General features: G+C 35.5%; 1 protein-coding gene and 1 pseudogene across 1 annotated transcript; one reads left to right on the forward strand and one right to left on the reverse strand.

The window, feature by feature from the left end:
• Window positions 1-10,457: 10,457 nt before the first annotated feature.
• On the forward strand, window positions 10,458-11,670 carry LOC140510990 (actin-related protein 3-like; annotated as a pseudogene).
• Window positions 11,671-21,213: 9,543 nt separating this feature from the next.
• LOC140511522 (olfactory receptor 4C6-like) lies at window positions 21,214-22,122 on the reverse strand. The gene has a single exon (XM_072620653.1). It carries the CDS (start codon window positions 22,120-22,122, stop codon window positions 21,214-21,216), a length of 909 nt encoding a protein of 302 aa, XP_072476754.1.
• Window positions 22,123-22,891: the final 769 nt, after the last annotated feature.

Raw genomic sequence — 22,891 nt, forward strand, 5'->3', positions numbered from 1 at the left:
GATTTTCTTATAGTTTTATTAGTTCTTTCCTTTTCTCTTCATTTCTTCTTTACACCTCACCTAAAACATCCAGGTATTTAAATTCCAGATTGAGTCAATCATTAGTCTTCTGCTTGAAACAACCAATTCTGTTAGGGATGAATTTTTTACCGTGCACAGAAACAACAACCTCAGCCCTAATGAATGTGATTTGCCTCCTTTTTATCTTAGACTTAACTGGTGATGAGGAATTACTTTCAGGTAACTAATCTGTCTGTGAGCCAAGGAGGGGAGAAATGGGTCAATATCATGTTTATCAGTGATTAAAATTCAATAAATTAATATGGTTCCTAGTTATGGTTTTAAATTATGTGCTCATGTTGCAACTACACATTCACATTTTAGATGAAACTGTAGATTAGGTTAATGAGTAAGTGTCTTTTAAGTCAAATGGGAAGGGAAGGGGATCTAAAGCTTGACTCTGATAAGGACGTATATAGAATAACAGTCTTGGAATCAGGGAAACCTCTTTCATCCCTGCTATCACATTAGCAAATTTCTTACCCTATAATTACCTAGTTATCACTCTAAGTCCAGAAACTGAAAAGCACTGCATTAACTGTATAGGTCCTGGGAGCTTCCTTCGTAGGAGATTCTTGAGTTCAATGAAATCATATTTCTGTTAAAAATGAAGAAAAAAAAAGTTCAGTGAGTATGAATAAGAAAAGCAATATCTGATACTTAAAAATTTACAAAATGTCTTAACAATACCTAATTTATCCTTCAAAATAATTATGCAGGGTAAGTATTGCAAAATTCATTCTCTTTTTGCAGATGAGGTAGTTGAGACCAAGAGTCTCTGCCTCTTCCTCTATTTCTCCATCCTTTCCTTCTCCTTCTGGCTAGATTTCTTCCTCAAAGACCAAACCTTAAGTCCATTGCACTCTGGAGCTCATATATTGAACAACAATAGGCCTTTGACCAAGCACCACTTAATTCTCTTTTAGTCAGCAACCCTGGGGGTCTTCCCCCTTCCAGTTTAATTTTTTTTTTATTAAAGGGTTCATGCCTTGACTCACTTCCTGAAAATATCTACTCACTAAGTGGATATTTCCTGACTGAAAATGAGAACCTGATTAGGCCTTACCCTAAAGTGCTAGGGTCTCCCATTGCATCCTGGGCCATCTCCAATCACCCTGATGAATAGCTGACCACTGGACCCAGATGACTCTGGAGGAGAAAGTGGAGCTGCTGACTTTGTGCAGCCTTCCCTCCCTAATACCAAAGTCAGCTGCAAGTCATGTCATCATCTCCCTGATGTCATGGTCTTCTTTGAGAATGAAAGATAAACACAGCACAGAAGATGTATCAATCTTTATTTCTCCTCCCTTTAGATAGCCAAACTTTTATGCCAAACTATATTCATTTACGGACATATTTTTTTTCTTTATTCTCACTTCAAAACCCAATGTAAACTGGATTCTGATCAGGTCAGTCATCTAAATCCATTGTCCTTGAGTGGAAAAGGAACTATTAATTAGTTATCTTTTTTTCCAATTTTCATAATTCTTAGTTTACGTCTTATGAGACTGCTGAATTAATATAAACACCATAATTAACATACATACTTACTTCTCTATGACATTTTCCAATGAAGATTTTCCGACCTCCTGGATATCCTGTCTCAGTGATATTATTCTCTTGATTGTACTTCTAGTTGTCTTGCAATGCCTTAGGCTCCTTTGTTGGAACATAATGTCATTATCACCTATCTTTTGATGTCACTTAAGGGTCTCTTGTTTATATATTTTTCTTTTTTTCTTTATACTTATTTTCAATGACAATATCAGATTTAATGAAGTAATTATCACCTTTATGTATATTATTCATGAAATAAATATATATATGCCTGTATATATATATATATGTATATACACACACACATATATACATACATATACACCTGCATGAGTATATATGTATGCGTACGTATAAATGTGCGTATATATGTGTGTGTGTGTGTGTGTATGAACTATCTCTAAAAGATAGATAGATAGATAGATGATAGATATATAGATGTAAATATATGTGCAAAAGTTTTATGTGTTTTCCAGTCTGGGTCTTTCTCTTAAACTTGAATTTGACAACTTGATATTTGCAGCTAAATGTCATATTGGCATCCCAGAACTAAATCATGCAGAAAAGAACTCATTTTTCTCTCCTCATTACTTCTTGGGAGCATCTTCTTCCCTCTATTCTCCTAGGTTGACATTCTCAAGTAATTGTCCAGTCAATACCCCATTGTTGAATAATTGTTAAATCTCACCTTTTCCATCCCCAGTATTGTCTTAGATCCAACCTTTCTTTCCACTCAATAGTAACTAAACTATTTCCCCTTAAACTATTACCATCATTCACCTGCCTTATGGACATACTCTCTTAATTGATCTAGAGGCAGTTAGATGAATTAGTAGATAGTGAGCTGGACCTGGAGTTAAGATGATGAGTCTTTCTGAGTTCAAATCTTACCTCAGACATTTCTTAGCTGTGTGATCTCTGAAAATTCACTCCCACCTTGTTTGCCTCAATTTCCTCATCTGTAAAATGAACTGGAGAAGAAAATGTTAAACCACTCCATTATCTTTGCAGATAAAACCACAAAAGGGGTCATAAACAGGAGAACATGATTGGAATGGCTGAACAATAATTTAATTGGTCTGCCTCTAATTTCTCCCCTCTTCTATCCACTCTCCTTTACTTACCTGGCAAACTGATATTTCTGTACTACAGATGACAATGACACTCCATGCAATGCCCTTACCACAGAACTCTCAGTGAACTCCAGAACCACAAATATGTCTTTCTCCTAACATACAATACAACGTCTTTTTTTAAGCATTTGAAAGACTTGAAAAATCTGTCTCCATCCTGACTTTTCAGGAGCATTTCAAATTACTTCCAATCGCTTGATCTATAATCCAGCCACACACACCCATTGACAAGCCACATTCAGCTGATAAAATGACCAATCAGGACATTATATATCTAATTTTTATGCTATGTACACACTCTTCCTCTTGCTTAAAATGCATTCCATCTCCAACTTGGTTTATTATATTTAACCCACTTCAAAACTGTGTTTGATTATTCCTTCCAAGAAATAGCTTCTGAAGTTCCTACTTGCTGATATTTTTCTATCAGTTCGGTTCATGGCAGTATCTCTGTACCCCTGGTTTTCTTGATTATTTTTGAATCATTTCCCTCCAACAATAAATGGTATAATAAAAGACATACGACCTATTTTGCTTGGTCCATTCATTCCATAAGTCAGATCTCATTTCTGCAGTGGGGGATGGGAGGGTTTTTCTATGGTAAAGACTAATTCACATGTACCCTTGTATACTCAATGTCTATCAAAGTGGCTGATACTTAAGTTCTCAATAAATGTTTCATGAATGAATGATAAAATATTTCAGCGGCAATGTAATAATGCTGAACTTTGAGGGAAAAAGACTAAAGTCTATCTTTTCTCCAATGCTTAGTAGTTATGTGATATCAGGTAAGCCATGTCTCTGTCTCAAACAATCTTCTAGGAATTGTTCAAGTTTAGAAAATTTGTACTTTGTTGTTATTGGAGGGATTTCTAACACCAGAATAGCTATTCTGATGAAATTTCCCAAAGTTCCAAATTCACATTTGTTGTACTCATTGTTCATATGATATACTGACAGTTCTTACTCTATCAATTGCTAATGGTATGAACTTAGGTCAATTTCTTCTTTATATATGAATAAACATAAGAGATTCAAAATTATCCAAAGTAATTTCTAAAACGTGCAATCTTTGCCAATGAGGATAAGTAGCATGTAGGAGATTGTACATTATCATGCACATTGAAGAAAATTAGGAAAAACCAAAGGTAGAGGTGAGGGAGGCAGAGCACCAGCAGAACCACAGAATTTCAAATTTCAGAGGAAGTAGGGCCTCAACATCCCAGTATCAAAGCTACACACTTAAAGAATGCTTACTATTCCATGCCTGACAAAGGAATATCTAGATCCTGTATGTAGAATGATGAGAACTATTTTTTTTCCTCCTTCTCCTCTTTCTCCTATTACTCCCCTTCTTCCTACACTTCCACTTCCTTCTCCTCTTCTTCTTCCTCCCTGTCCTCCTCTACCACCAACTCCACCACCACCACGATTGTTGTTACTGTGACAATGACAGTGACTATTATGACTTCAACAAGTATTACTACCATACTACTGCCACTACCACCACAACCACCCACCCAACAGCATTCTGGTTAACATTCCATGTTTATATTATGATATATTGAAAAGCATCTTTAAATCATAGTGTGTAGGATCAAACACAGACTACGGATAAGTTCTGATAAGGTCAGAATATAGCGTAACTGTCAATTCTCTGTTCTTGGAAGCTACATTTATAGTGAGGCACCCGAAGATTTCATTACCTTTGTCTATTCTAATTGCTATGTCCTATGATTTCCCTATTGAGACTGCAGTTTATTAAAATGCCTAGATTTCTTTTAAAGAAAACTACACATCTAACTATCCCTCATTCTTGACACATTTTTAAAGTTGACAGATTAATAGCACACTGTCACAACTTTACGTTTAGCCCTATTAAATTTGTCCTTAAATTCTGCTAGATGCTCCAGGCTGTCTAGATAAGTTTGAATCCTGACTTTATAATCCTCTCACTGTCCTAACTATTCCTCAAAACAGTGTTTAATCTGAAAATTTGAAAAATATGCCATGCATATTTTATCTGAATCATAGTAACAGTGCTAAATAGCATAGATCCAACCCACATGCTTGGAGAAACCCACTGAGTTCCTGCTCCCATGCTAATATTGAACAATTCACAACATATCTTGATTACTACCACCCATCCATTTATGAATCCATCTGATTGCATTATCGACTATCTTCTCCAAAAGAATCAAAAGACATAATTTATCACACACATTGTTAAAATCTATATGAACTAGACACAATATCTTTAAGCTTAACCTCATCTATAAATTCAACAATCCTTTAAATATAGAAAATAATTTTTTTCATGTTTCATGAAGTTGAGCTACAGAATATCTGACTTGCCTTCTATGTCAGTCTTTGAACTAATTGTATAAGCAATGTGATAGTTTGAAATTCATGCTGGATTTGTAATCAAAAGTTTATGCCCATTTATTCAAGCTTACACATTGTAAATCTATGGATTTGAGGAAAGCCATTTAGCAACTTTAGGTTTTAGTATCCTCATCTGTAATATATGGGGATATACAAGATGTGTTCCATGTACATTTCCATCACAAAATTGATTCTTTGAATTACCATTTGAAAAGAAATGGCATTTTCAATCAGGTATTAAAAAATCCATGTCCTCCCCCTTTTTTTCAATACAACTCCCTTTAACAATTCCTTTGTATTGGTTAGTGTTCCTTTGTTAGACATTACTTTATTTTACATTGGGGAGAAAACTCTAAGAGAAATCCATAGAAGAAAAGATTATGTCACTGCATTTAGGGAAGCAGTCAATTGCATGAATATCTGGAGTCTTGGTTATCAAACCCTATACTCAAGAGATCAGCATTGCGTTCTCCTGACCTATATGTTTAGGGAGAAATTTGTCTCTTTCCAGATGCACAAATGTTATTTCTTTTCCTATCTCCAGGATTATAATTTATCAGAAAGTTTACAATATTTACTCTCAAAGACTCACAGTACCTCTCTCTGGACGAGATGGGACATTATGTTTTCTGTCGTATTAGAAGTTAGAAACCTCACCTATTTTATTTCATGTTATTTTGACTTTGAACAAATCATTTGATTTCTCAGAACTTCAGTTCATTACCTGGGAGGAGGCTCAGCTGGAAGATGTCTTTACCCTCTTGTTCTTCTGTCAAGCTTACCTTTTTAGAACTGGATAAAATTTTTCTGCCCCAGATATAGAGTGAGAATTGAAGTGACTGCTATAGAAACCCAAATAGCTGGTGTAAAACCTCACTTTGGACTGTGAAGAAGGATTTGAATTTTCATACACCACTTGAGACAAGTGAAAATAAAGAAAAAAAGCAACCTCAAAATTTTAAGAAACAGTTTAGATACTGTCCAATGGACTTTTTAAATAAATTACAGTTTAACTTCAGAAGGAGCCTCTTTTCAGAAAGACAAGCAGTTAAATAATGTTCATCTTGCAATGAAGATGCAACGTCAAGGGCATCAAATAATTGCCTTCTGAATAACAATAGAATTAAGTAGTGTTTCATTATTGCAATGGTATCCCATTGAGAATGTGTCTCCAGTGACTGGTGAGTTAATCAGCATGTGTGAGGTAGGGGAAGAACATTAGATGAGTCAGGTGAAGTTGATAGTTCTAAGAGAAAAATCAACTCATGATTTTCAGTACCTATTTTGTGGCTATATAAAAAATGCAGGCAGTTGAGTAAAATACTGTGGCACTCATGAAATAATAGTGAAATCCATCAATCCCTACTAACTGTGGAAAATATAATGCTAAAGAGGTCTCCACAGCAGAGGAGATCCTTGCTATGCTAGCCACATCTCATTAGCAATGGAAAAGTCTATGTGCCACCAAAGAAACACAAACACAGAAGTCCATAGTGATGATTTTAAAATCAACTTTTGTTAATGTATTCCTAACACCCAGAAACCAATCCCTAAATATTTCCCTCCACTGTAGTAGTATACCACAGATAGTTTTGGATTTGTAGTAAGAAAACCAAGGAATAAAACCAAGTTCTCCTTCTTTATACTCTGGGTATCTTTTCTTTGGTCAACTCATCTCTGTGGGCCCAACTATTATCATTTATAAAATGAGAGACAAAGTTTAAAATGGGTGGATGACCTCTAAGGCCATTTAGAGTTCAAAATCTCATGAAATCCAATCACTTTTATCTGAACGAGAGAATAGAAAGTGAGGCTACAAGAAGCTTAGCATTATCTCTTTCAATTCAAAGGGTCTTTTTGAAGGAAGAGTAGATCTGTGGCCTAATTTGAAAGGTCTAAAAAGATCTTGTAACCCCTAAACAGCTACTACATTCACACACCCCAATGAGTGTAAATTATCCAAGTAACTGTCATTATTTTTGTAAATAATAATAAAGTAAATTATATTAATGTTATAGGCACCTTAACCAAAGGAAGTTTTAGAATCATTTCTATGGACTTCAGTATTTGTCCTTCCTTAGTTTGAAAAACACTTAGTAGTGGAGATTAAATTTTGCTGGGGCAGCAATTACCTCCTCTGCCAGTGGAAATCTCCAATATCATATTACCTGAAATCAGAGGGGAGGGCGTGATATCACTATAGTGGTTGCTTCTGCATCCCCATCATAATTAATATTTACAATAAGCATGCTAAAACCTACAACCTTTCAGGTACTGTGCAAGGTGCTTTACTAACATCATCTATTGTGATTCTATCAATTCTGAGTGAGGGTTTTTAGGACTAGTTGCTATCTTCATTTTACTGGGAAGGAAAAGAATGCAATAGAGATTAAATAAATTCCCCAGGTTCACAAACCTATGAAGTTTTTGAGGACTGATTTGAACTCAGGTTTTCTGGACTCCAGTCTTCATCCTCTATCCATATTTTCAACGCCTCTAATTAAATCATAATATATTGACTTAATCAAAAATTTAATAAAAATGAATGTCTGAATATTCTGGCTCTCTACAAACTGTGTGACTCCTGCCAATCCAATGGAATCCTTGAATGCTGAAAAAAATAACACTTTTAAAATTAGACAAACACATAGCAAAAGAGGTCCATAAAGCCAGTGAGGAGAAGAATGCCTTGAAAAGCAGAATGAACCAAATTAAAAAATAGTTCCAACACTGAAGAAAATAATTTCTTTAAAATTAGAATGAAGCAAATGGAAGTTAATGACTTAATGAGAAATAAAGAAATTATAAAACAAAACCAAAAGAATGTAAAATAGAAGACAATGTGAAGAACCTAATTGTAAAAACAACTGCCCTGGAAAATGGATCCAGAAGAGATCATGTAAAAATTGTTGTATTACCGGAAAGTCATGATCAAAAATTAAAAACAAAACAAAACATGACATCATCTTCCAAGAAATTATCAAGGAAAATTGCCCTGATAATGTAGAATCAGAGGGTAAAAAAGAAATGGAGAGAATCCACCAATCACCTCATGAAATGAATCCCAAAAGAAAAACTCCTAGGAATATTGTGGCCAAATTCCAGAGTCCCCAGCTGAAGGAGAAAATGTTTTAAGCAGCCAGAAAGAAACAATTCAAGTACTGTGGAAACTCAATCAGGATAATACAAGATTTAGCAGCATCTACCCTAGGGAATCAGATGGCTTGAAACATATTGCAGAGGTCAATGGACGAAGGATTAAAACAAAGAATTATCAACCCAGCAAAACTGAGGATAGTACTTCAGGAGCAAAAAAATGGAATTTCAATGAAATAGAGAACTTAAAAGCCTTCTTGTTGAAAGGACCAGAACCGAATAGAAAATTTGACTTATAAGAATCAAGAGAAGCATGAAAAAGTACACAAGAAAGAGAATTCATTAAGTTTGAAGTCATTAAGTTTGAACTGTTTACATTCTTAGATGAAAAGATGATATTTGTAACTCATGAGACCTTTCTTAGTATTAGGGTAGTTGCAGGGTATGTGTGTGTATGTGAATATATATGAGTACATATGTATGCATATATGTGTATACATATATACATAAAAACATACATGTCTATATATGTATGCATATACCTGTGTATATATAAGTGCATATTCATATAAACACATATATACATATGCATGCATATATGTATGTGTATGTATGTATCTATGTGGACATACACATGCACACACGTGTGTGTGCGTGTGTGCATGCATACACATGTACATATTGTGTGGGTGTGTATATACACATGTGTATGTGAGTATGCATGTCCATGCATGTGTACATATATATCCATATGCATACACCTATATATAATATATGCACATATGTGTGTATGTATGTGCATGTGTATGTGTGTATATATACATATACCCATATACATATATATGCATATATGTGTGTTTATGTGTATATGTGTATGTAAGTATATGTATGTGTATGTATATGAAGAGAGAGAGGGCAGAGGGTGAGCTGAAATGAAGGAATGATATCTAAAAATTAAATTAAGTGTTGAAAGGAATGTACTGTGAGAAAGAGAAAGGGATAGGTTGAATGTAGCAAATTATCTCATATTAAAGTGGCAAGAAATAACTTTTAATATGGAGGAGAAGAGGAGGGAGGCAAGAGGAAATACGTGAGTTTTACTTTCATTGGATTTGGCTTCAGCAGGGTATACATACACAGTGAATTCAGTAAGGAACCTTATTTTACCCTACAGGAAAGTGCGGGGGTGGGGTGAGAAAAGCAGATGAGAGAGGGTGGATAACAGAAGGGATGGCAGATTGAGGAAAGGGGTAATCAGAATCAGAAGTAAATACTTCTGTAAAGGCACAGATAGAAGGACAGAATAGAATAAATGGAGGGCAGGACAGGATAGAGTGAAATACAGTTACTCTTTCACAGCATGACTGCTACAGAAGTGTTTTGCGTGACTACAACTGCATAAAGTGTATCAATTGCTGGCCATTTCCATGAGGGTGGATGGAGTGTGGCAAAGGGAGTGAAGGTGGGACTCAAAGCTTTAAAAATGAATGCTAAAAAACATTTTTACGTGTAACTAGGAAATAAAAAAAGTATAGCCAGTGGGGTATAGAAATCTATCTTGCCCTACAGGACAATAAAAGGGAAGGAGATAATGTTCTGTGGGTGATAGGAGGGAGGGCAAATTGGAGGAAAGTGTGATCAGAATACATACTGTCCTGGAGTAATGGAAGGAGGGAGATGAGGAGGAAATTTGAAATTAAAATTTTGTACAAATCAATCTTGAAAACTGAAAATAAATAAATTAATTATAAAAATACATATAACAAATTTAGAAGTGAATGTGGTAAGGGACTTAGCCAAAACAAAATGAACTACTTTTATTAAATGACGTAAATATAACTTTTTTTCCAATAAAACTATCTTTTGACACATTTCCAGTGAAATAAGATAATATGTCACTCCTACTAAATTGGAAAATATCCATGGGGACAGAATTTTGAAAGACCTACTTGAAGACAGGCACAATAATACAATGTCTGTAGAACTGCGAATTGGTCCATTCATTCTGGAGAATAATTCAAAGTGAAACTGAAAAAAAAGTTATTTCTTGCCTGCTGCCATCGTTGCTGCAGCTTCCTCCCTGCCTCCTAGGAGTGTGAGTTGGGCCAGGTGAAGAATGGTTAGATAGATCCTGCTACCAATCCCCTGCCCCGCTTCTGTCCTCCCCACATCCATCCTGGACCCATCCTTGGAGGCAGCTGTAAGAAGAGGAGAAGGAGGGGGAACATGACTGATGGGCTGCCAGCCTGTGTAGTGGAATATGGCACCAGGTATACAAAACTTGGATATACAGGAAATAAAGAACCACAGTTTAATATGCCCTCATATGTTGCTACCAAGAAGTCAGTAGAAGTAGAAGATCAAGCACCAAAGAGGGTTATGAAGGCTGTTGATGATCTAGACTTCTTTATTGAGGATAAAGCAATAGAAAAGTCAAATTATGTAACAAAGTGGCCAATTATTCATATTGCCGTTGAAGACTGGGACTTGGTAGAGAGATTTATGGAACAACTGATCTTTAAATGCCTAAGAGCAGAACCTGAAGATCATTACTTTATTTTGATCGAACCTCCTACAAACACACCATAAACAGGGAATATATAGGTGAAATTATGTTTGAATCCTTTATTGTCACATACCTGTACACAGCTGTATAGGCTGTCCTTGCTTTAGCTGCATCTTAGACATCAAAACAGGTAGGAGAGCAGAGACAGTGGAGATGATGTTACTCATGCCTTTCGTGCAGCTGAGGCATATATTATTGGCAAATTTGTCAGGCATATTCTAATTGCTGGGAGAGATATGGCATATTTTATTCAGCAGTTACTGAGAGGTTGAGAAGTGGCACTTACTCCTGTGCAATCTCTGGAAACAGCTAAGGCAGTGAAGGAACATTATAGTTTGGTCTGCCCAGATTTAGTCTAATAATTTAACAAGTATGATACAGATGGGTCAAAGTGGATTTATGTTTAAACAATGTACTGGAATCAGTGCAAACTCAAAGAAAGAATTTTCCATTGAAGGTTGTTATGAATGGTTCCTGGATCCAAAAATCGTCTTTCATACTCACACAATCTATCTAAGAAGTAGTAGATAAGGTAATTCAGAATTGTCCCATTGAGAGCAGACTTCTAATACTGTGTGCTCAGGGATTTTGGACATCGAGTACACTGGGATTTGAAAAAAACAACACTTTCATGCAAGTCTGAAACTAAGTGAAGAGTTAAGTGGTGGTAGACTGAAACCAAAGTCTTTTGATGTGCAAGTCATTACACACCACATGCAGCTATATGTCATATGGTTTGGGGAATCAATGCTGGCTTCCATTTGTGAGTTCTACCAAGTATACCACACCAGGAAGAATTATGAAGAAACTGGACCTAGTATTTCCAACTACATTGTTTTTGGTCATGTTTTAAAATTAACTTCAAGTGGGTAAGAACTCATCTTTCTTATTATCTGTTTTGTCTGAATGGCTGATTTTAAGATAGCAAACTGACTTGACAAGAAAAAGAACAAACATAATGCAATAGGTGTATTTTAATAAATGCATCAATATGCAAATGTAGAAGAAAGACAAAGTGATTAAAAATTCTGACTTTGGACATATGAATCTGTATGTAAGAAAAAGAAGTGGGTTTTAGTTCTTTCTATGACCAGATATTTCGTATATTGACAGATTACACAAAATTTGATGGAATTTAACGGTATGTAGATAGTTTTATAATGTTTGAATTGTCCGTTTTCAAGTGTACAGCACAAGAGTTTGTTTATATTTCATACTTTTTATAATTTGAGGAAAAATGTCAAAGAAAAAACTAGTATTTCAGGGAAAAGCCTCATGACATTTGCTTACGCACTCATATTTTTTCTAGTTATTAATATTTTCAACCATCCAAAAAAATCTGATTGACTTTGCAAGTGTTTTTTGAACTAAAGCTGGTATCTTGGATTAATTGATGGTTGCTAATACTTTCTTAATACCCACATTCTGTTTATTGCTTTAAAAGAAAAGACAAGGTGGGTGGACCAGTAAAAAAAAAGTTGTTAAAATATAAAATGATAAAATAAAATACTGATGCCCTTTGGTCCAGATCTTCTGGGATTAGACATATGCATAAAAGAAAATACTAGGCATTAAATCCAAACAAAAATATTCATAATTACACCTTCATAGAGGCAAAAATAGAAATAAACTATCTACTCGATTGCTTGGAAAATGCCCACAGAGGTTATGATACAAGAACGGAATATGGAATTAAGAAATATGAAGAGTTCATAAAATTATGGAAACATTTGTAAAAGAAGCAAAGGCAATGGGAAAAGTAGTATGAACAATTACTTTGAAAGTATACACAGAAAGGCAATATGACAAAATGAAAAAAAATGAACAACATATGATCATAATGCCTAAGTCTAATGCTAGAGAGAGCTTAAGGAAATATATTTTTCTCCCTTCTCTGCAGAGACATAACTGGAGGTAAGTGGGGGGTAGAATACATCGAACATTGGACTTAAAGTAGCAAAATATCAGTTTGATTTTTTTATTCAGACAATGACTACATGTAGGAACCTGTAGGAGTCAGCTATAAACTGTATCCACCTAAATTTCCTTATGTGTAAAAGAAAGATAAGAATAGCTTTTCTCTGAAGGATGTTGCATGGACAAAATGAGATAATATTTGTAAAGTGTTTTGAGAGACTGTATCAAAAGCAGTTTTGAAACCTTAATGTGCTATAACAACATTAACTATCATCCTTATTTGATGGAAAAGTATGAAAATGGGATATTCTATGTGAGTTCAAGCTCAGTTAATATTTGAGTTTCTCATATTTTTAACTTACAGATGTAAGCTCTTGTGACGATTTACAGGAAAAAAATGGTCTAGGAGAAGTCAGGGTGGGAATTTGTGAAAAGACTGTGATATTTCCAAGTGAAAGGACTATGCACACTGATTAAAATATTATTCAATGAAAACATTTGCATCAGAGAGGATTCTGGGAAGATGGTGAAGTAGTTTAAAAAACTCAAACATTTCCAGATTTCCCCCCCCCAAAAAAAGATAATAGTAGCTCAGAGTGAATATACATCACTAAAAATAAATACGAATAGGGGCAGAACATTTGTCCTCTTGGGACAATTTGAGAAAATTGGAGAAAAATATAAAGATGAGGTTTGGTCCCTATCATTAGTAAACCCCTCCAGGGTAAGTCTACTTAAGCAACATATGTTAAACAACATACATACATACACACACACATATGGAGAGAGAGAGAGAGAGAGAGAGAGAGAGAGAGAGAGAGAGAGAGAGAGAGAGAGAGAGTGTGAAACATCTCATAAGGAATTGATCTGGAAAACAAATCAATAAAACAAAACATAAGAATAGTTGGACTACCTGAAAGATATGATGAAAGAAAATATTTTGAATCAATAATGCAAAAAATAATTAAATTAAGTTGTCCTGAAGCAACAGAACAAGAGAGGAAAGTGGAAATGAAAAAAAAAATTCACCAATTACCCCCTGAAAGAGATACTAGAAGGAAAACCTACAGTAATATCGTAATCAGTTTCTGAAACTTCCACCTCAAAGATAAAATATTGTGAGCAAAAAGATAAAAAAGCAATTTAAATAAGGTGGTGCCACAATTAAATCACACAACACCTAGCAACAGTAACCTTAGAGAGACTGCGTGTCTTGCAACATGTGTATTGAAGAGCACAAGAACTGGGGTTCTGGCCAAATTTCTCATGCTCAGAAAAGTTAAGCATAATCCTGGACAAAAAAGAAAAAAATGAATATTTAATCAATTATCAGACTTTCAGGATTTTGACTAAAAAACATGACCTTAAGAGAAGATTAAACATACAAGATCCAAGAGAAATATAAGTGATATTCCAAAGAGATTCTGTAAGGACAGACAATCTACCTTTTATGTAAAATGTAAAATATATGTCTAAAATTATTATCAATAATTGGGTAATCCTTAAAAAAAGACTACAATCGACCTAAGTATGACATGATTTTACAAAGAAAAGCCTTTAGGAAAAGCTAAAAAGGGTACTTCTCTTATATAAAATGTGTGTGGGAGGAAGAACTGACACAGAGGAATCAGATGGGTGGTTTTGGAAATCTTTAGTTGGGAGTGGGTCAGTAAGGAAGAATTAATATATATCTTGAAGATCAAAAAAGTCTTCTAAATCCAGAAATAAACAAAATACCAGGAAATAACAAGGAGTGGGGGTGTGTAGAACCAACGTGATATTCACAGTGACTATGGCAGCTATGAATATATCACCACAGTTCTAAATTGCACAATACAGCAGACTCTCTACATGAAAGACAGAACCAAAACATTTATTCATGCACCAGAAAGCTGAATCTTCATACCACAAAGCCAAATCCATCATAGATACAAACAAATCCATTATAGTAACCAAGGCTCAGGGGAGGAAAGTGAGGCTGGTAACCTTGCATAGGCCCTCCCTCCCTCAAAAGAAAATTAAGTGCAAATCATGTCATCATTTTTCTGATGTCATGGTCTTTGAAAACAAAGGATGAACACAGACATATTCTCAGGTCTTCACACAAACACAATCCTAACTGCCTGCTTCCTCTGTCCTTCCTAGTTATGATTGCTCTGATCAGTTTCCTCTCAGCTCTGTTCCAACTCTGCCTCTTCCTATTCCATCTTTCTTGCTCCACCCCTTCCTGTTCCATCCATTCACCATCCTCCTTCCACCACATGTGTCTTCGGCTTCCATGTGATTTAAGCAGTTCACATAGGCCTGCTAATGGATGGGAAAGTACTTCAAATTAAGCAAAAAAAAAAAAAAATTAACAGTACATTCAACCCCAAGATCTTTCTTATCCATTACATGGGTCAATGGGGCAATTGGTATCAACAGAACTTTATAACAATATAAGAGAGATAACACAAAATAGGCACATAAAAAATATCTTCATGTGGGGCTTGAGCATAAGCACCCAGTCATTCCCACCTGAAATGAATGGGACCCAAAATCTTGGGTAAGGGTCAAAGGGCTTTTCTTTCATTTGTATTTCCTACAGAAAATGGATGGAGAGCTGTTCCTGCTCTGAGGTCCCATTTGAGGAGTCAGTTCCTCAGCCAAGATCTGGAGTTCTGTTGACCCCCGGTCAAGGGGTGACAAAGCATATCAGATGGGGTGACGTCTGCAAGTTCAGGGTTTTAAGTCTGAAGAAAACAAATCTGACAAACAAGGAGAACAGACAAAAAGTCAAAAAGAAACAAGCACAGAATAATCAGAAACAAGGTAGATAAAGCGTTAGCCATGCTTCTGGAGTCCATGAACACACCATCAAAGCCTCATTCATTGTTATTTAATGTTTTCTAATTTGCAGTTCTTCATTCTAGCTAGAGGTATACTTTCTTCAATCTGAGCCCGGGCCTGCCCAATTTCCTATTCTCCCTCCAGGTATGAAGCACTTGGATGCAATGTTTCAGGAGGATCTGTAGGGACATTTCTTATTTCCCTGCTCAGTCAATCAAGCCCCTTTTCTCAATGCATTTTGTAGAATTCTTTAGTTGGAATACCATTCATTCTTCCAAAATCTACCCCTGCTCTCAATAGAGCAGCAAACCATTCTTTTCTTATTAGTCTATTCTGCTTTTGAATCCAATCACTATTTACTCTTCTCTTTTTCACTGATTCTCACCACCCAAGACACCAATGACTCTCTCATCCTTTGGATGAACCGACTCAAAATATCTGTGACCTCATGCTAGTAAAATCCTCAATTAGCTTCCCAAACACTGTGTGGCCCCCCGATTCTCCTGTTTTTGCCTTAGTATTAGGTTTTGCTTCTGCTTGAGAAGCTTCTCGGTCTAACATTGTTTCATTTTCCAACTCAGACTATGTTACATTTTCCTCCTACTCACTCTCTTGGCAGTTATTGCTGGGGCAACTAGGCTTGGTCTGTACAAAGGTTACATGTGCTGTTTTCTGCCGGCTTTTCTCTTCTTCTGTGTTAAGTGAACAACTTTTTCTTGAATCACCTGAGACCTTGCAGTTAGCTCTTTTACAGAAAAGCCCAAATGCTGAGAATTCCCATGCAAACTAGTTAACTCCTTTTCCATTTTTTTTTAACGACTTGTCTCTGCTTTTACCCATAATATGGTAAACTGTTATAAAATCCAGCCTCTCCTACACACCCCTGCCAATTCTTTCACAGGTTTTATTGTTATTCCTTGCAAAAAACTTTCCAGATCTCTAGGTTCCCTCTCCTGTAACCTTGTTTTCCAGTTTTCACAGGCTCCAGTGCTTTTAGCCCATTCCCGTGCTAGGGAGTAATAAGGTAAATCCTCCCATCCTGGAATATCTGTTTCTTGCTCCAAAGCCTTTCTGCCCCCAAAAAGAAATTATATACCCAGCGATACTGTTTGTCACTCCAAGGCAATGGTCACTGTAACAAGGACAGGTAGGAACATGCTGGTGTACTTGTGAATTGCAAAGTATACCAGACTCTTCATATAGAAGGCAGAAGAAAAGCATTTAGTCAGACACCAAGAAGTTGAATCTCAAAACCAGAAAGTCAAATCTATCATAGCAACAAAGAAATCCATCATAATAAAAAAAAGAAGTGTATATACATTTTCAGGCGTTCCCATAAACAAACACTCACAATCCTAGCTGCCTGCTTCTGCTGACCTTCCCAGCTGAGACCGGTCTGACCAACTTCCTCTCAGCTCTCCTCCAGCCTCATCTCTTCCTTTTACTCTTCCCCATTTCACCCATTTGGCAAGCTCCTCCAGCCACATGTGATTTAGGCTTCCATGCGATTTAAGCAGGTGACATGGATCCATTAATGGATGGGAAAGAACTTTAAATGAAGCAAAAAAAAAAAACCAAACTACATTTACAGATGGAAGAGGGGATAAATGAGGGATCTTTAGAGGAGAAAGTGAAGGAATAGGTTAAAGAAGGGGTGCAGAAAAGTGTTTACATTACTGGGAATGGGAGGATAAGGGAAGGATCCTTCTCAAGGGGAAAGTTAACTAATAGCATGGCATAACAATGCATAGAAGTAAAGTAGAGGAATCAGGAGAGATAGAAAATAAGAGATATGCACAAACATAAAATAAAGAGCAGGAGTAGAATTTGTTAGGGAAAAAGGAATAGAGTTGGTAATCAAGATCTCAGACAAAGTTAAAGCTAAAATAGATTTAAAGAAAAGAGAAAAATGGGGAAATTCCATTGTGTGTCAGTTGTACTTATCAGTGTTGTTTTGGACTATTTGAAATAACTAGATGGAATAATATGGGGATATTGCTGTTGTGTAGGAAATGATGAGTTGGTGTACATGGAAAAATATGGTAGGACTTGAATTTATGAAGGAAGAGGTTATCCACACTCAGAGAAACAGAGGACAAATGAGCAAAGTGTGGTCTTACATGGATGAATATTGAATGTGTATGTCTTTATATAACCATGATTATTGATATATAACTGTATGCTTGTGTAAGTGTGTGTATGTATGTATACTTAGGTGTACATTTATGTATGCATGTAATGTATACATACATATTTATAATATTGTATATATCTACATATATGTGTATGTATCTACATTTAAATTTATATCTGTGTGTGTGTGTGCGTGTGTGTGTATCTCCATGCTTAACTGTAGCTATCTAAGGCGAGGAGGGTAAGGGGAAAAAAAGAACAAAGTTAATAGTGCACAGCAGAGAACAAAAGAAAACTTACAAGGAAGCAAAGAAATAATATATAGCTCTCATCAAAATCACAGTGTATATCATTTTTGTTAATAATTTGTTTTCCGTTTTCAACAATCACTTCCGTAAGTTTTAATTTTTTCTCCCCCTCCCTCCCACCTCCCTTCCCATAATGACATGCAATTTTATACGGTTTCTATACATATATTCTTATTAAACACATTTTCACATTAGTCATGTTGCATAGAAGAATTAAAAGGAATGGGAGAAACCATGAGAAAAAAACAAACCAAAACAAAATGTAACAAAATAGAAAGTACTCTGCTGCATTCTGAGTCACGACTCTAGTTATTTCTCTGGATGTGGATGGTATTTTGCATCAAGAGTCCCTTGGAAAGGGCAGGTAGGTAGTGCAGTGGATAGAGGACCAGTGCAGGAGTCAGGAGGACCTGAGTTCAAATCTCACCTCAGACACTTGACACTCACTAGCTGTGTGACCTTGGGCAAGTCACTTGACCACAGTTGCCTCATCCTGGGTCATCTCCAGTCATCCTGATGAATATCTGGTCACTGGATTCAGATGGCTCTGGAGGAAAAGTGAGGCTGGTGACCTGCACAGCCCTCCCTCACTCTAAACAAAATCATGTGCAAGTCATGTCATTATTTCTCTGATAGTATGGCCTTCTTGGGCATTGAAGGATCAACATACGCCTTTGGAAATAGTTTAGGTCCTTGCATTGCCGTGAAGGGTTAAATCTATTTCAAACAGTCCTCGCACACTATGACTATTACTGTGTATTGTAATGTTCAACTAGTTCTGCTCATGTCATTCAACATCAGTTCCTATAAATCTTTCCTGATTTTTCTGAAGTATACCTGTTCATTTCTTTTTAAAGTTTTTTTTGTTAATAATTAATTTATTTGTTTTCAACTTTGAACAGCCACTTCGATAATTTTAAATTTCTCTCCTCCCTCCTTTTGCTTCTCTTCCAATGATGGCATGCAGCCTTATGTGGGTTCTACAATAGTATCTCCAGATTTTTCTGAAATCTGCATAGTTCGTCATATCTTATAGCATAACAGCATTCCATTACATTCATATACCACAACTTGTTCAACCATTCCTCAATTGATGGGCATTCCTTCAATGTCCATTTCTTGGTCACCATAAAAAGGTGCCTATAAATATTTTTGTACACTTCAGTCCTTCTCCCATTTTTATGAAATGAGGTACAGCCCTGGAAAAGGTATTGCTGGGTCAAAAAGTATGCAAATTTTGACAGTCCTTTGGGTATAGTTCCAAATTACTCTCCAGAATGGTGGGTTCACAGCTCCACCAACCATGAATGAGTGTCCCAACTCTCCCTCATTTTCTCCAATATTTGCCATGTACCTATTTTGTTATGTTAACCAATCTAATGGGTGTGATGTGGTACCTCAGGGTTGTTTTGATTTGCATCTCTCTAATCAATAATGATTTAGAGCATTTTTATATTACTGTAAATAACTTTACTTTCTTCCTTTGAGAAGTGACTGTTCAAATCCTTTGACCATTTATCAATTGGGGAATGAATCGTATTCTTGTACATTTGATTCAGTTCTCTATATATTTTAGAAAAAGGGTTGTTACCACAGGTACTGATGGTAAACCTTACTTTCCAATTTCCTGCTTCCCTCCTAATCCTGTGGCATTAGATTTGTTTGTGCAAAAACTTTTCAAATTAATGTCATCAAAATTATCCATCTTGCAGTTCATAATGTTCTCTATTTCTTATTTGGTCATAAATTTTTCTATTTTCCATAAATATGGCAAATAAACTATTTCCTTCTCCCCTAATTTGCTTACAGTATCAGTCTTTATACCCTTCCTGTACTCATTTCAACTTTGTTCTGGTATATGTTGTCAGGCATTGGTTTATGCTCTGTTTCCACAACACTATTTTCCAGTTTTCCCAGTGGTATTGTCTGTCAAGGGAATTCTTATCCCAGAAGCTGTGGTCCTGGGGTTTATCAAACAGTAGACTGCTCTAATCATTTACTGCTGTGTCTTGTGAACCTAACCTGTTCCACTGATCTACCCATCTATTTCCTAGCCAGTACCAGGTGTCTTTGATGATTGCTGCTTTATAATACGATTTGAGACCTGCTATAACTAGGTCACTTTCCCTAGCATTTCTTTGCATTAATTCTCTTGATATTCTAGACCTTTGTTTTTCCAGATGATTTTTGATATTATTTTTTTCTAGTTCTACAGAATATTTTTGGTAGTTTGATTGTATGGCACTTAATGATTAAATTAAATTGGGCAAAATTGTCAATTGTATTACATGAGTTAATTTTTTTAAATTTTATTTATTAGTTCAATAGTTTTCTTAATTTCAATTTTATTAATCTCTCCTTTGATTTTCAGTATTTCGAATTTGATATTCACTTGGGGATTTTCAATCTGATCTTTTTGTAGCTTTTTTTAGTTGCATGCCCACTTCATTGATCTTTGCTTTCTCTATTTTATTGATGTAAGCATTTAGAGATAAAAAAAAGTTCCCCTAAGAACTGCTTTCCCTGCATCCCATAAGTTTTGTAAGTTTGTTTGGTTATTGTCATTCTCTTGAATGAAATTATTGATTGCTTCTTTAATTTTTTGTTTACCCTCATTCTTTAGGATTAGGTTATTTATGTTACAATTAATTTTTTTATCTATCTTTCCATGACCCTTTATTACATATAATTTTTATTGCATCATGATCTGAAAAGGATGCATTGACTATCTCTGCATTTCTGCAATATGAAGTTTTATGCCCTAGAATATGATCAGTTTTTATAAAAGTATGTGCCACATACCACTGAGAAAATGGTATGTTTCTTTTTATTACTATTCAGTTTTCTCAAGAGCTCTATCATATTTAAATTTTTCAGAATTCTATCCACCTCCTTAACTTCCTTCTTGTTTATTTTGAGGTTAGATTGATCAAGTTCAGAGAGGGGGATATTGAGTTCCCCCACTCGTATACATAATATTTTTATAAGCTTTCTTGAAATGGAAATTTATTGCTGTACATTTTGAATTACCACATATGCTTGGCTGTGCACAATTTTTTCTTCTTTTGCATCATTTTAGTTTTAGTACTTAAATTTCTTTCCTTTTCATTCTTACTTTGTATTTCAGTTTAAATTTTTAAAAATTTACAAATGAAAAAAATGTATCATTCTGCTGCGTTTGAATGATTTCTTATTAGTAAGCTGACTTTTCCTGAAAAATCAATAGTATTCATTTGATCCAGAATTTCCTCACAGCATTTCTAACCTCTGTATTCCTAAGGCTATAGATCAAGGGGTTTAACATAGGAGTAATCATAGTAGTACATACAGATAAAGCTTTATTTATAGGAAAAGTGGCTACTGGTCTCACATATAAGAATATACAGGGAGCAAAAAACAAGACCACCACTGTGAAGTGAGAGCTGCAGGTGGAAAGGGCCTTTCTCCTTCCTTCTGAACTACCACTCTTCAGGGATGAGAAGACAACAAAGTAGGAGACAGTTAATATGAGAAAGATTGACAGGCACATTGCTCCACTATTAGCAATAATTATAAGGCCAAAAACTTGGGTGTCCATGCAGGCCAGTTTCAGTAATGGGAACAAATCGCACAGGAAATGGTCAGTAACATTAGGGCCACAGAAAGGAAGATGAGCCATGAAGAGGAGTTCTGTGGTAGCATGTATAGCACCACCCATCCAGGCTGCTACCACCAGTAGGTGGCACATACGAGGATTCATGAGGATCAGATAGTGCAGTGGTTTGCAGATGGCCACATAGCGATCGTAAGCCATGACAACGAGAAGGATGATTCCAACACCACCAAAAAAGTGCTCTGCAAAGAGCTGAGTCAGACAGGCTTCCAGGGAGATGGTTGTCTTCTCATAGAGTAAATCCCCAATCAACTTAGGAGCAATTGCTGAACAGAACGTCATATCCACGATGGATAGAAATGTGAGAAAAAAGTACATGGGTGATCTTAAAGTTTGACTGGCCATCATGGTTATAACAATAAGTGTGTTTCCTATAATTGTGATAATATATATGATTAAAAAAATAGCAAAGAAAATTTTTTGAAGCTCTGGACTTTGTGTAAGGCCTAGTAGAACGAATTCAGTCACATTGTTTTTATTCTCCATCTTTTTTCTATCTTCTGCCGACTTTCTGATAATCCCATAGTGTTATTGATTTTTCAATTTTTTCTTCATTTCTTCCTTTAATGAGACCTTGCTTATACCTCACTTAAAAAAATCCGGTTACTTTAGTTCCAAGTGTAGTCAATCATTATTCATCTGCATAAAACTGATTATTCTATTAAGGATGGTTTTTGTACCGTGGGAAAGAAGAGATACAACATGATTGTTGCTAAGGAATTCGAGTCACCTCCTTTTGATCTTATAGGTAATTAGTGATAGTAAATTCCTTTCATGGTAACCAGTTTGTCTGTAACCAATGGAAGGGAGAAATGAGTAAACATCATTAAAATATAGTTTTAAATTGTATACTTAGGTTTTAATTACATATTTCACATTTTAGATGAAATTGTAGTAAAGTTTAACGAGTAAATAAGTATTTTAAGTCAAATGACAAGAAATATTCTAAAGCTTGACTGAGATAAGTGAGTAGTAGAATAATAATTGAGTTGGAAGACTTCTTTCATGTCTTGTTTCTGCCTATATGGTACTGGACAAATCACTTAGCCCACAATTACTTACATATAACTTTAATTCCTGAAGCTGCAAAACAATGGATTAACTGTATGAATAGTGGGAGCTTTCTTGTTAGGAGATAATCTTGTTTAAAAAAAAAAAGAAAAAATGCAAAACATTCAGAACAATACAGATACTTTTCAGTAACAAGTACTGATACGTTAAACTTTACAAAATGTTTTGTCAACAATAGTTAATT

This window comes from Notamacropus eugenii, chromosome 6 (genome assembly GCF_028372415.1).
Source record: "Notamacropus eugenii isolate mMacEug1 chromosome 6, mMacEug1.pri_v2, whole genome shotgun sequence".
Classification (NCBI taxonomy): Eukaryota; Metazoa; Chordata; class Mammalia; order Diprotodontia; family Macropodidae; genus Notamacropus; species Notamacropus eugenii.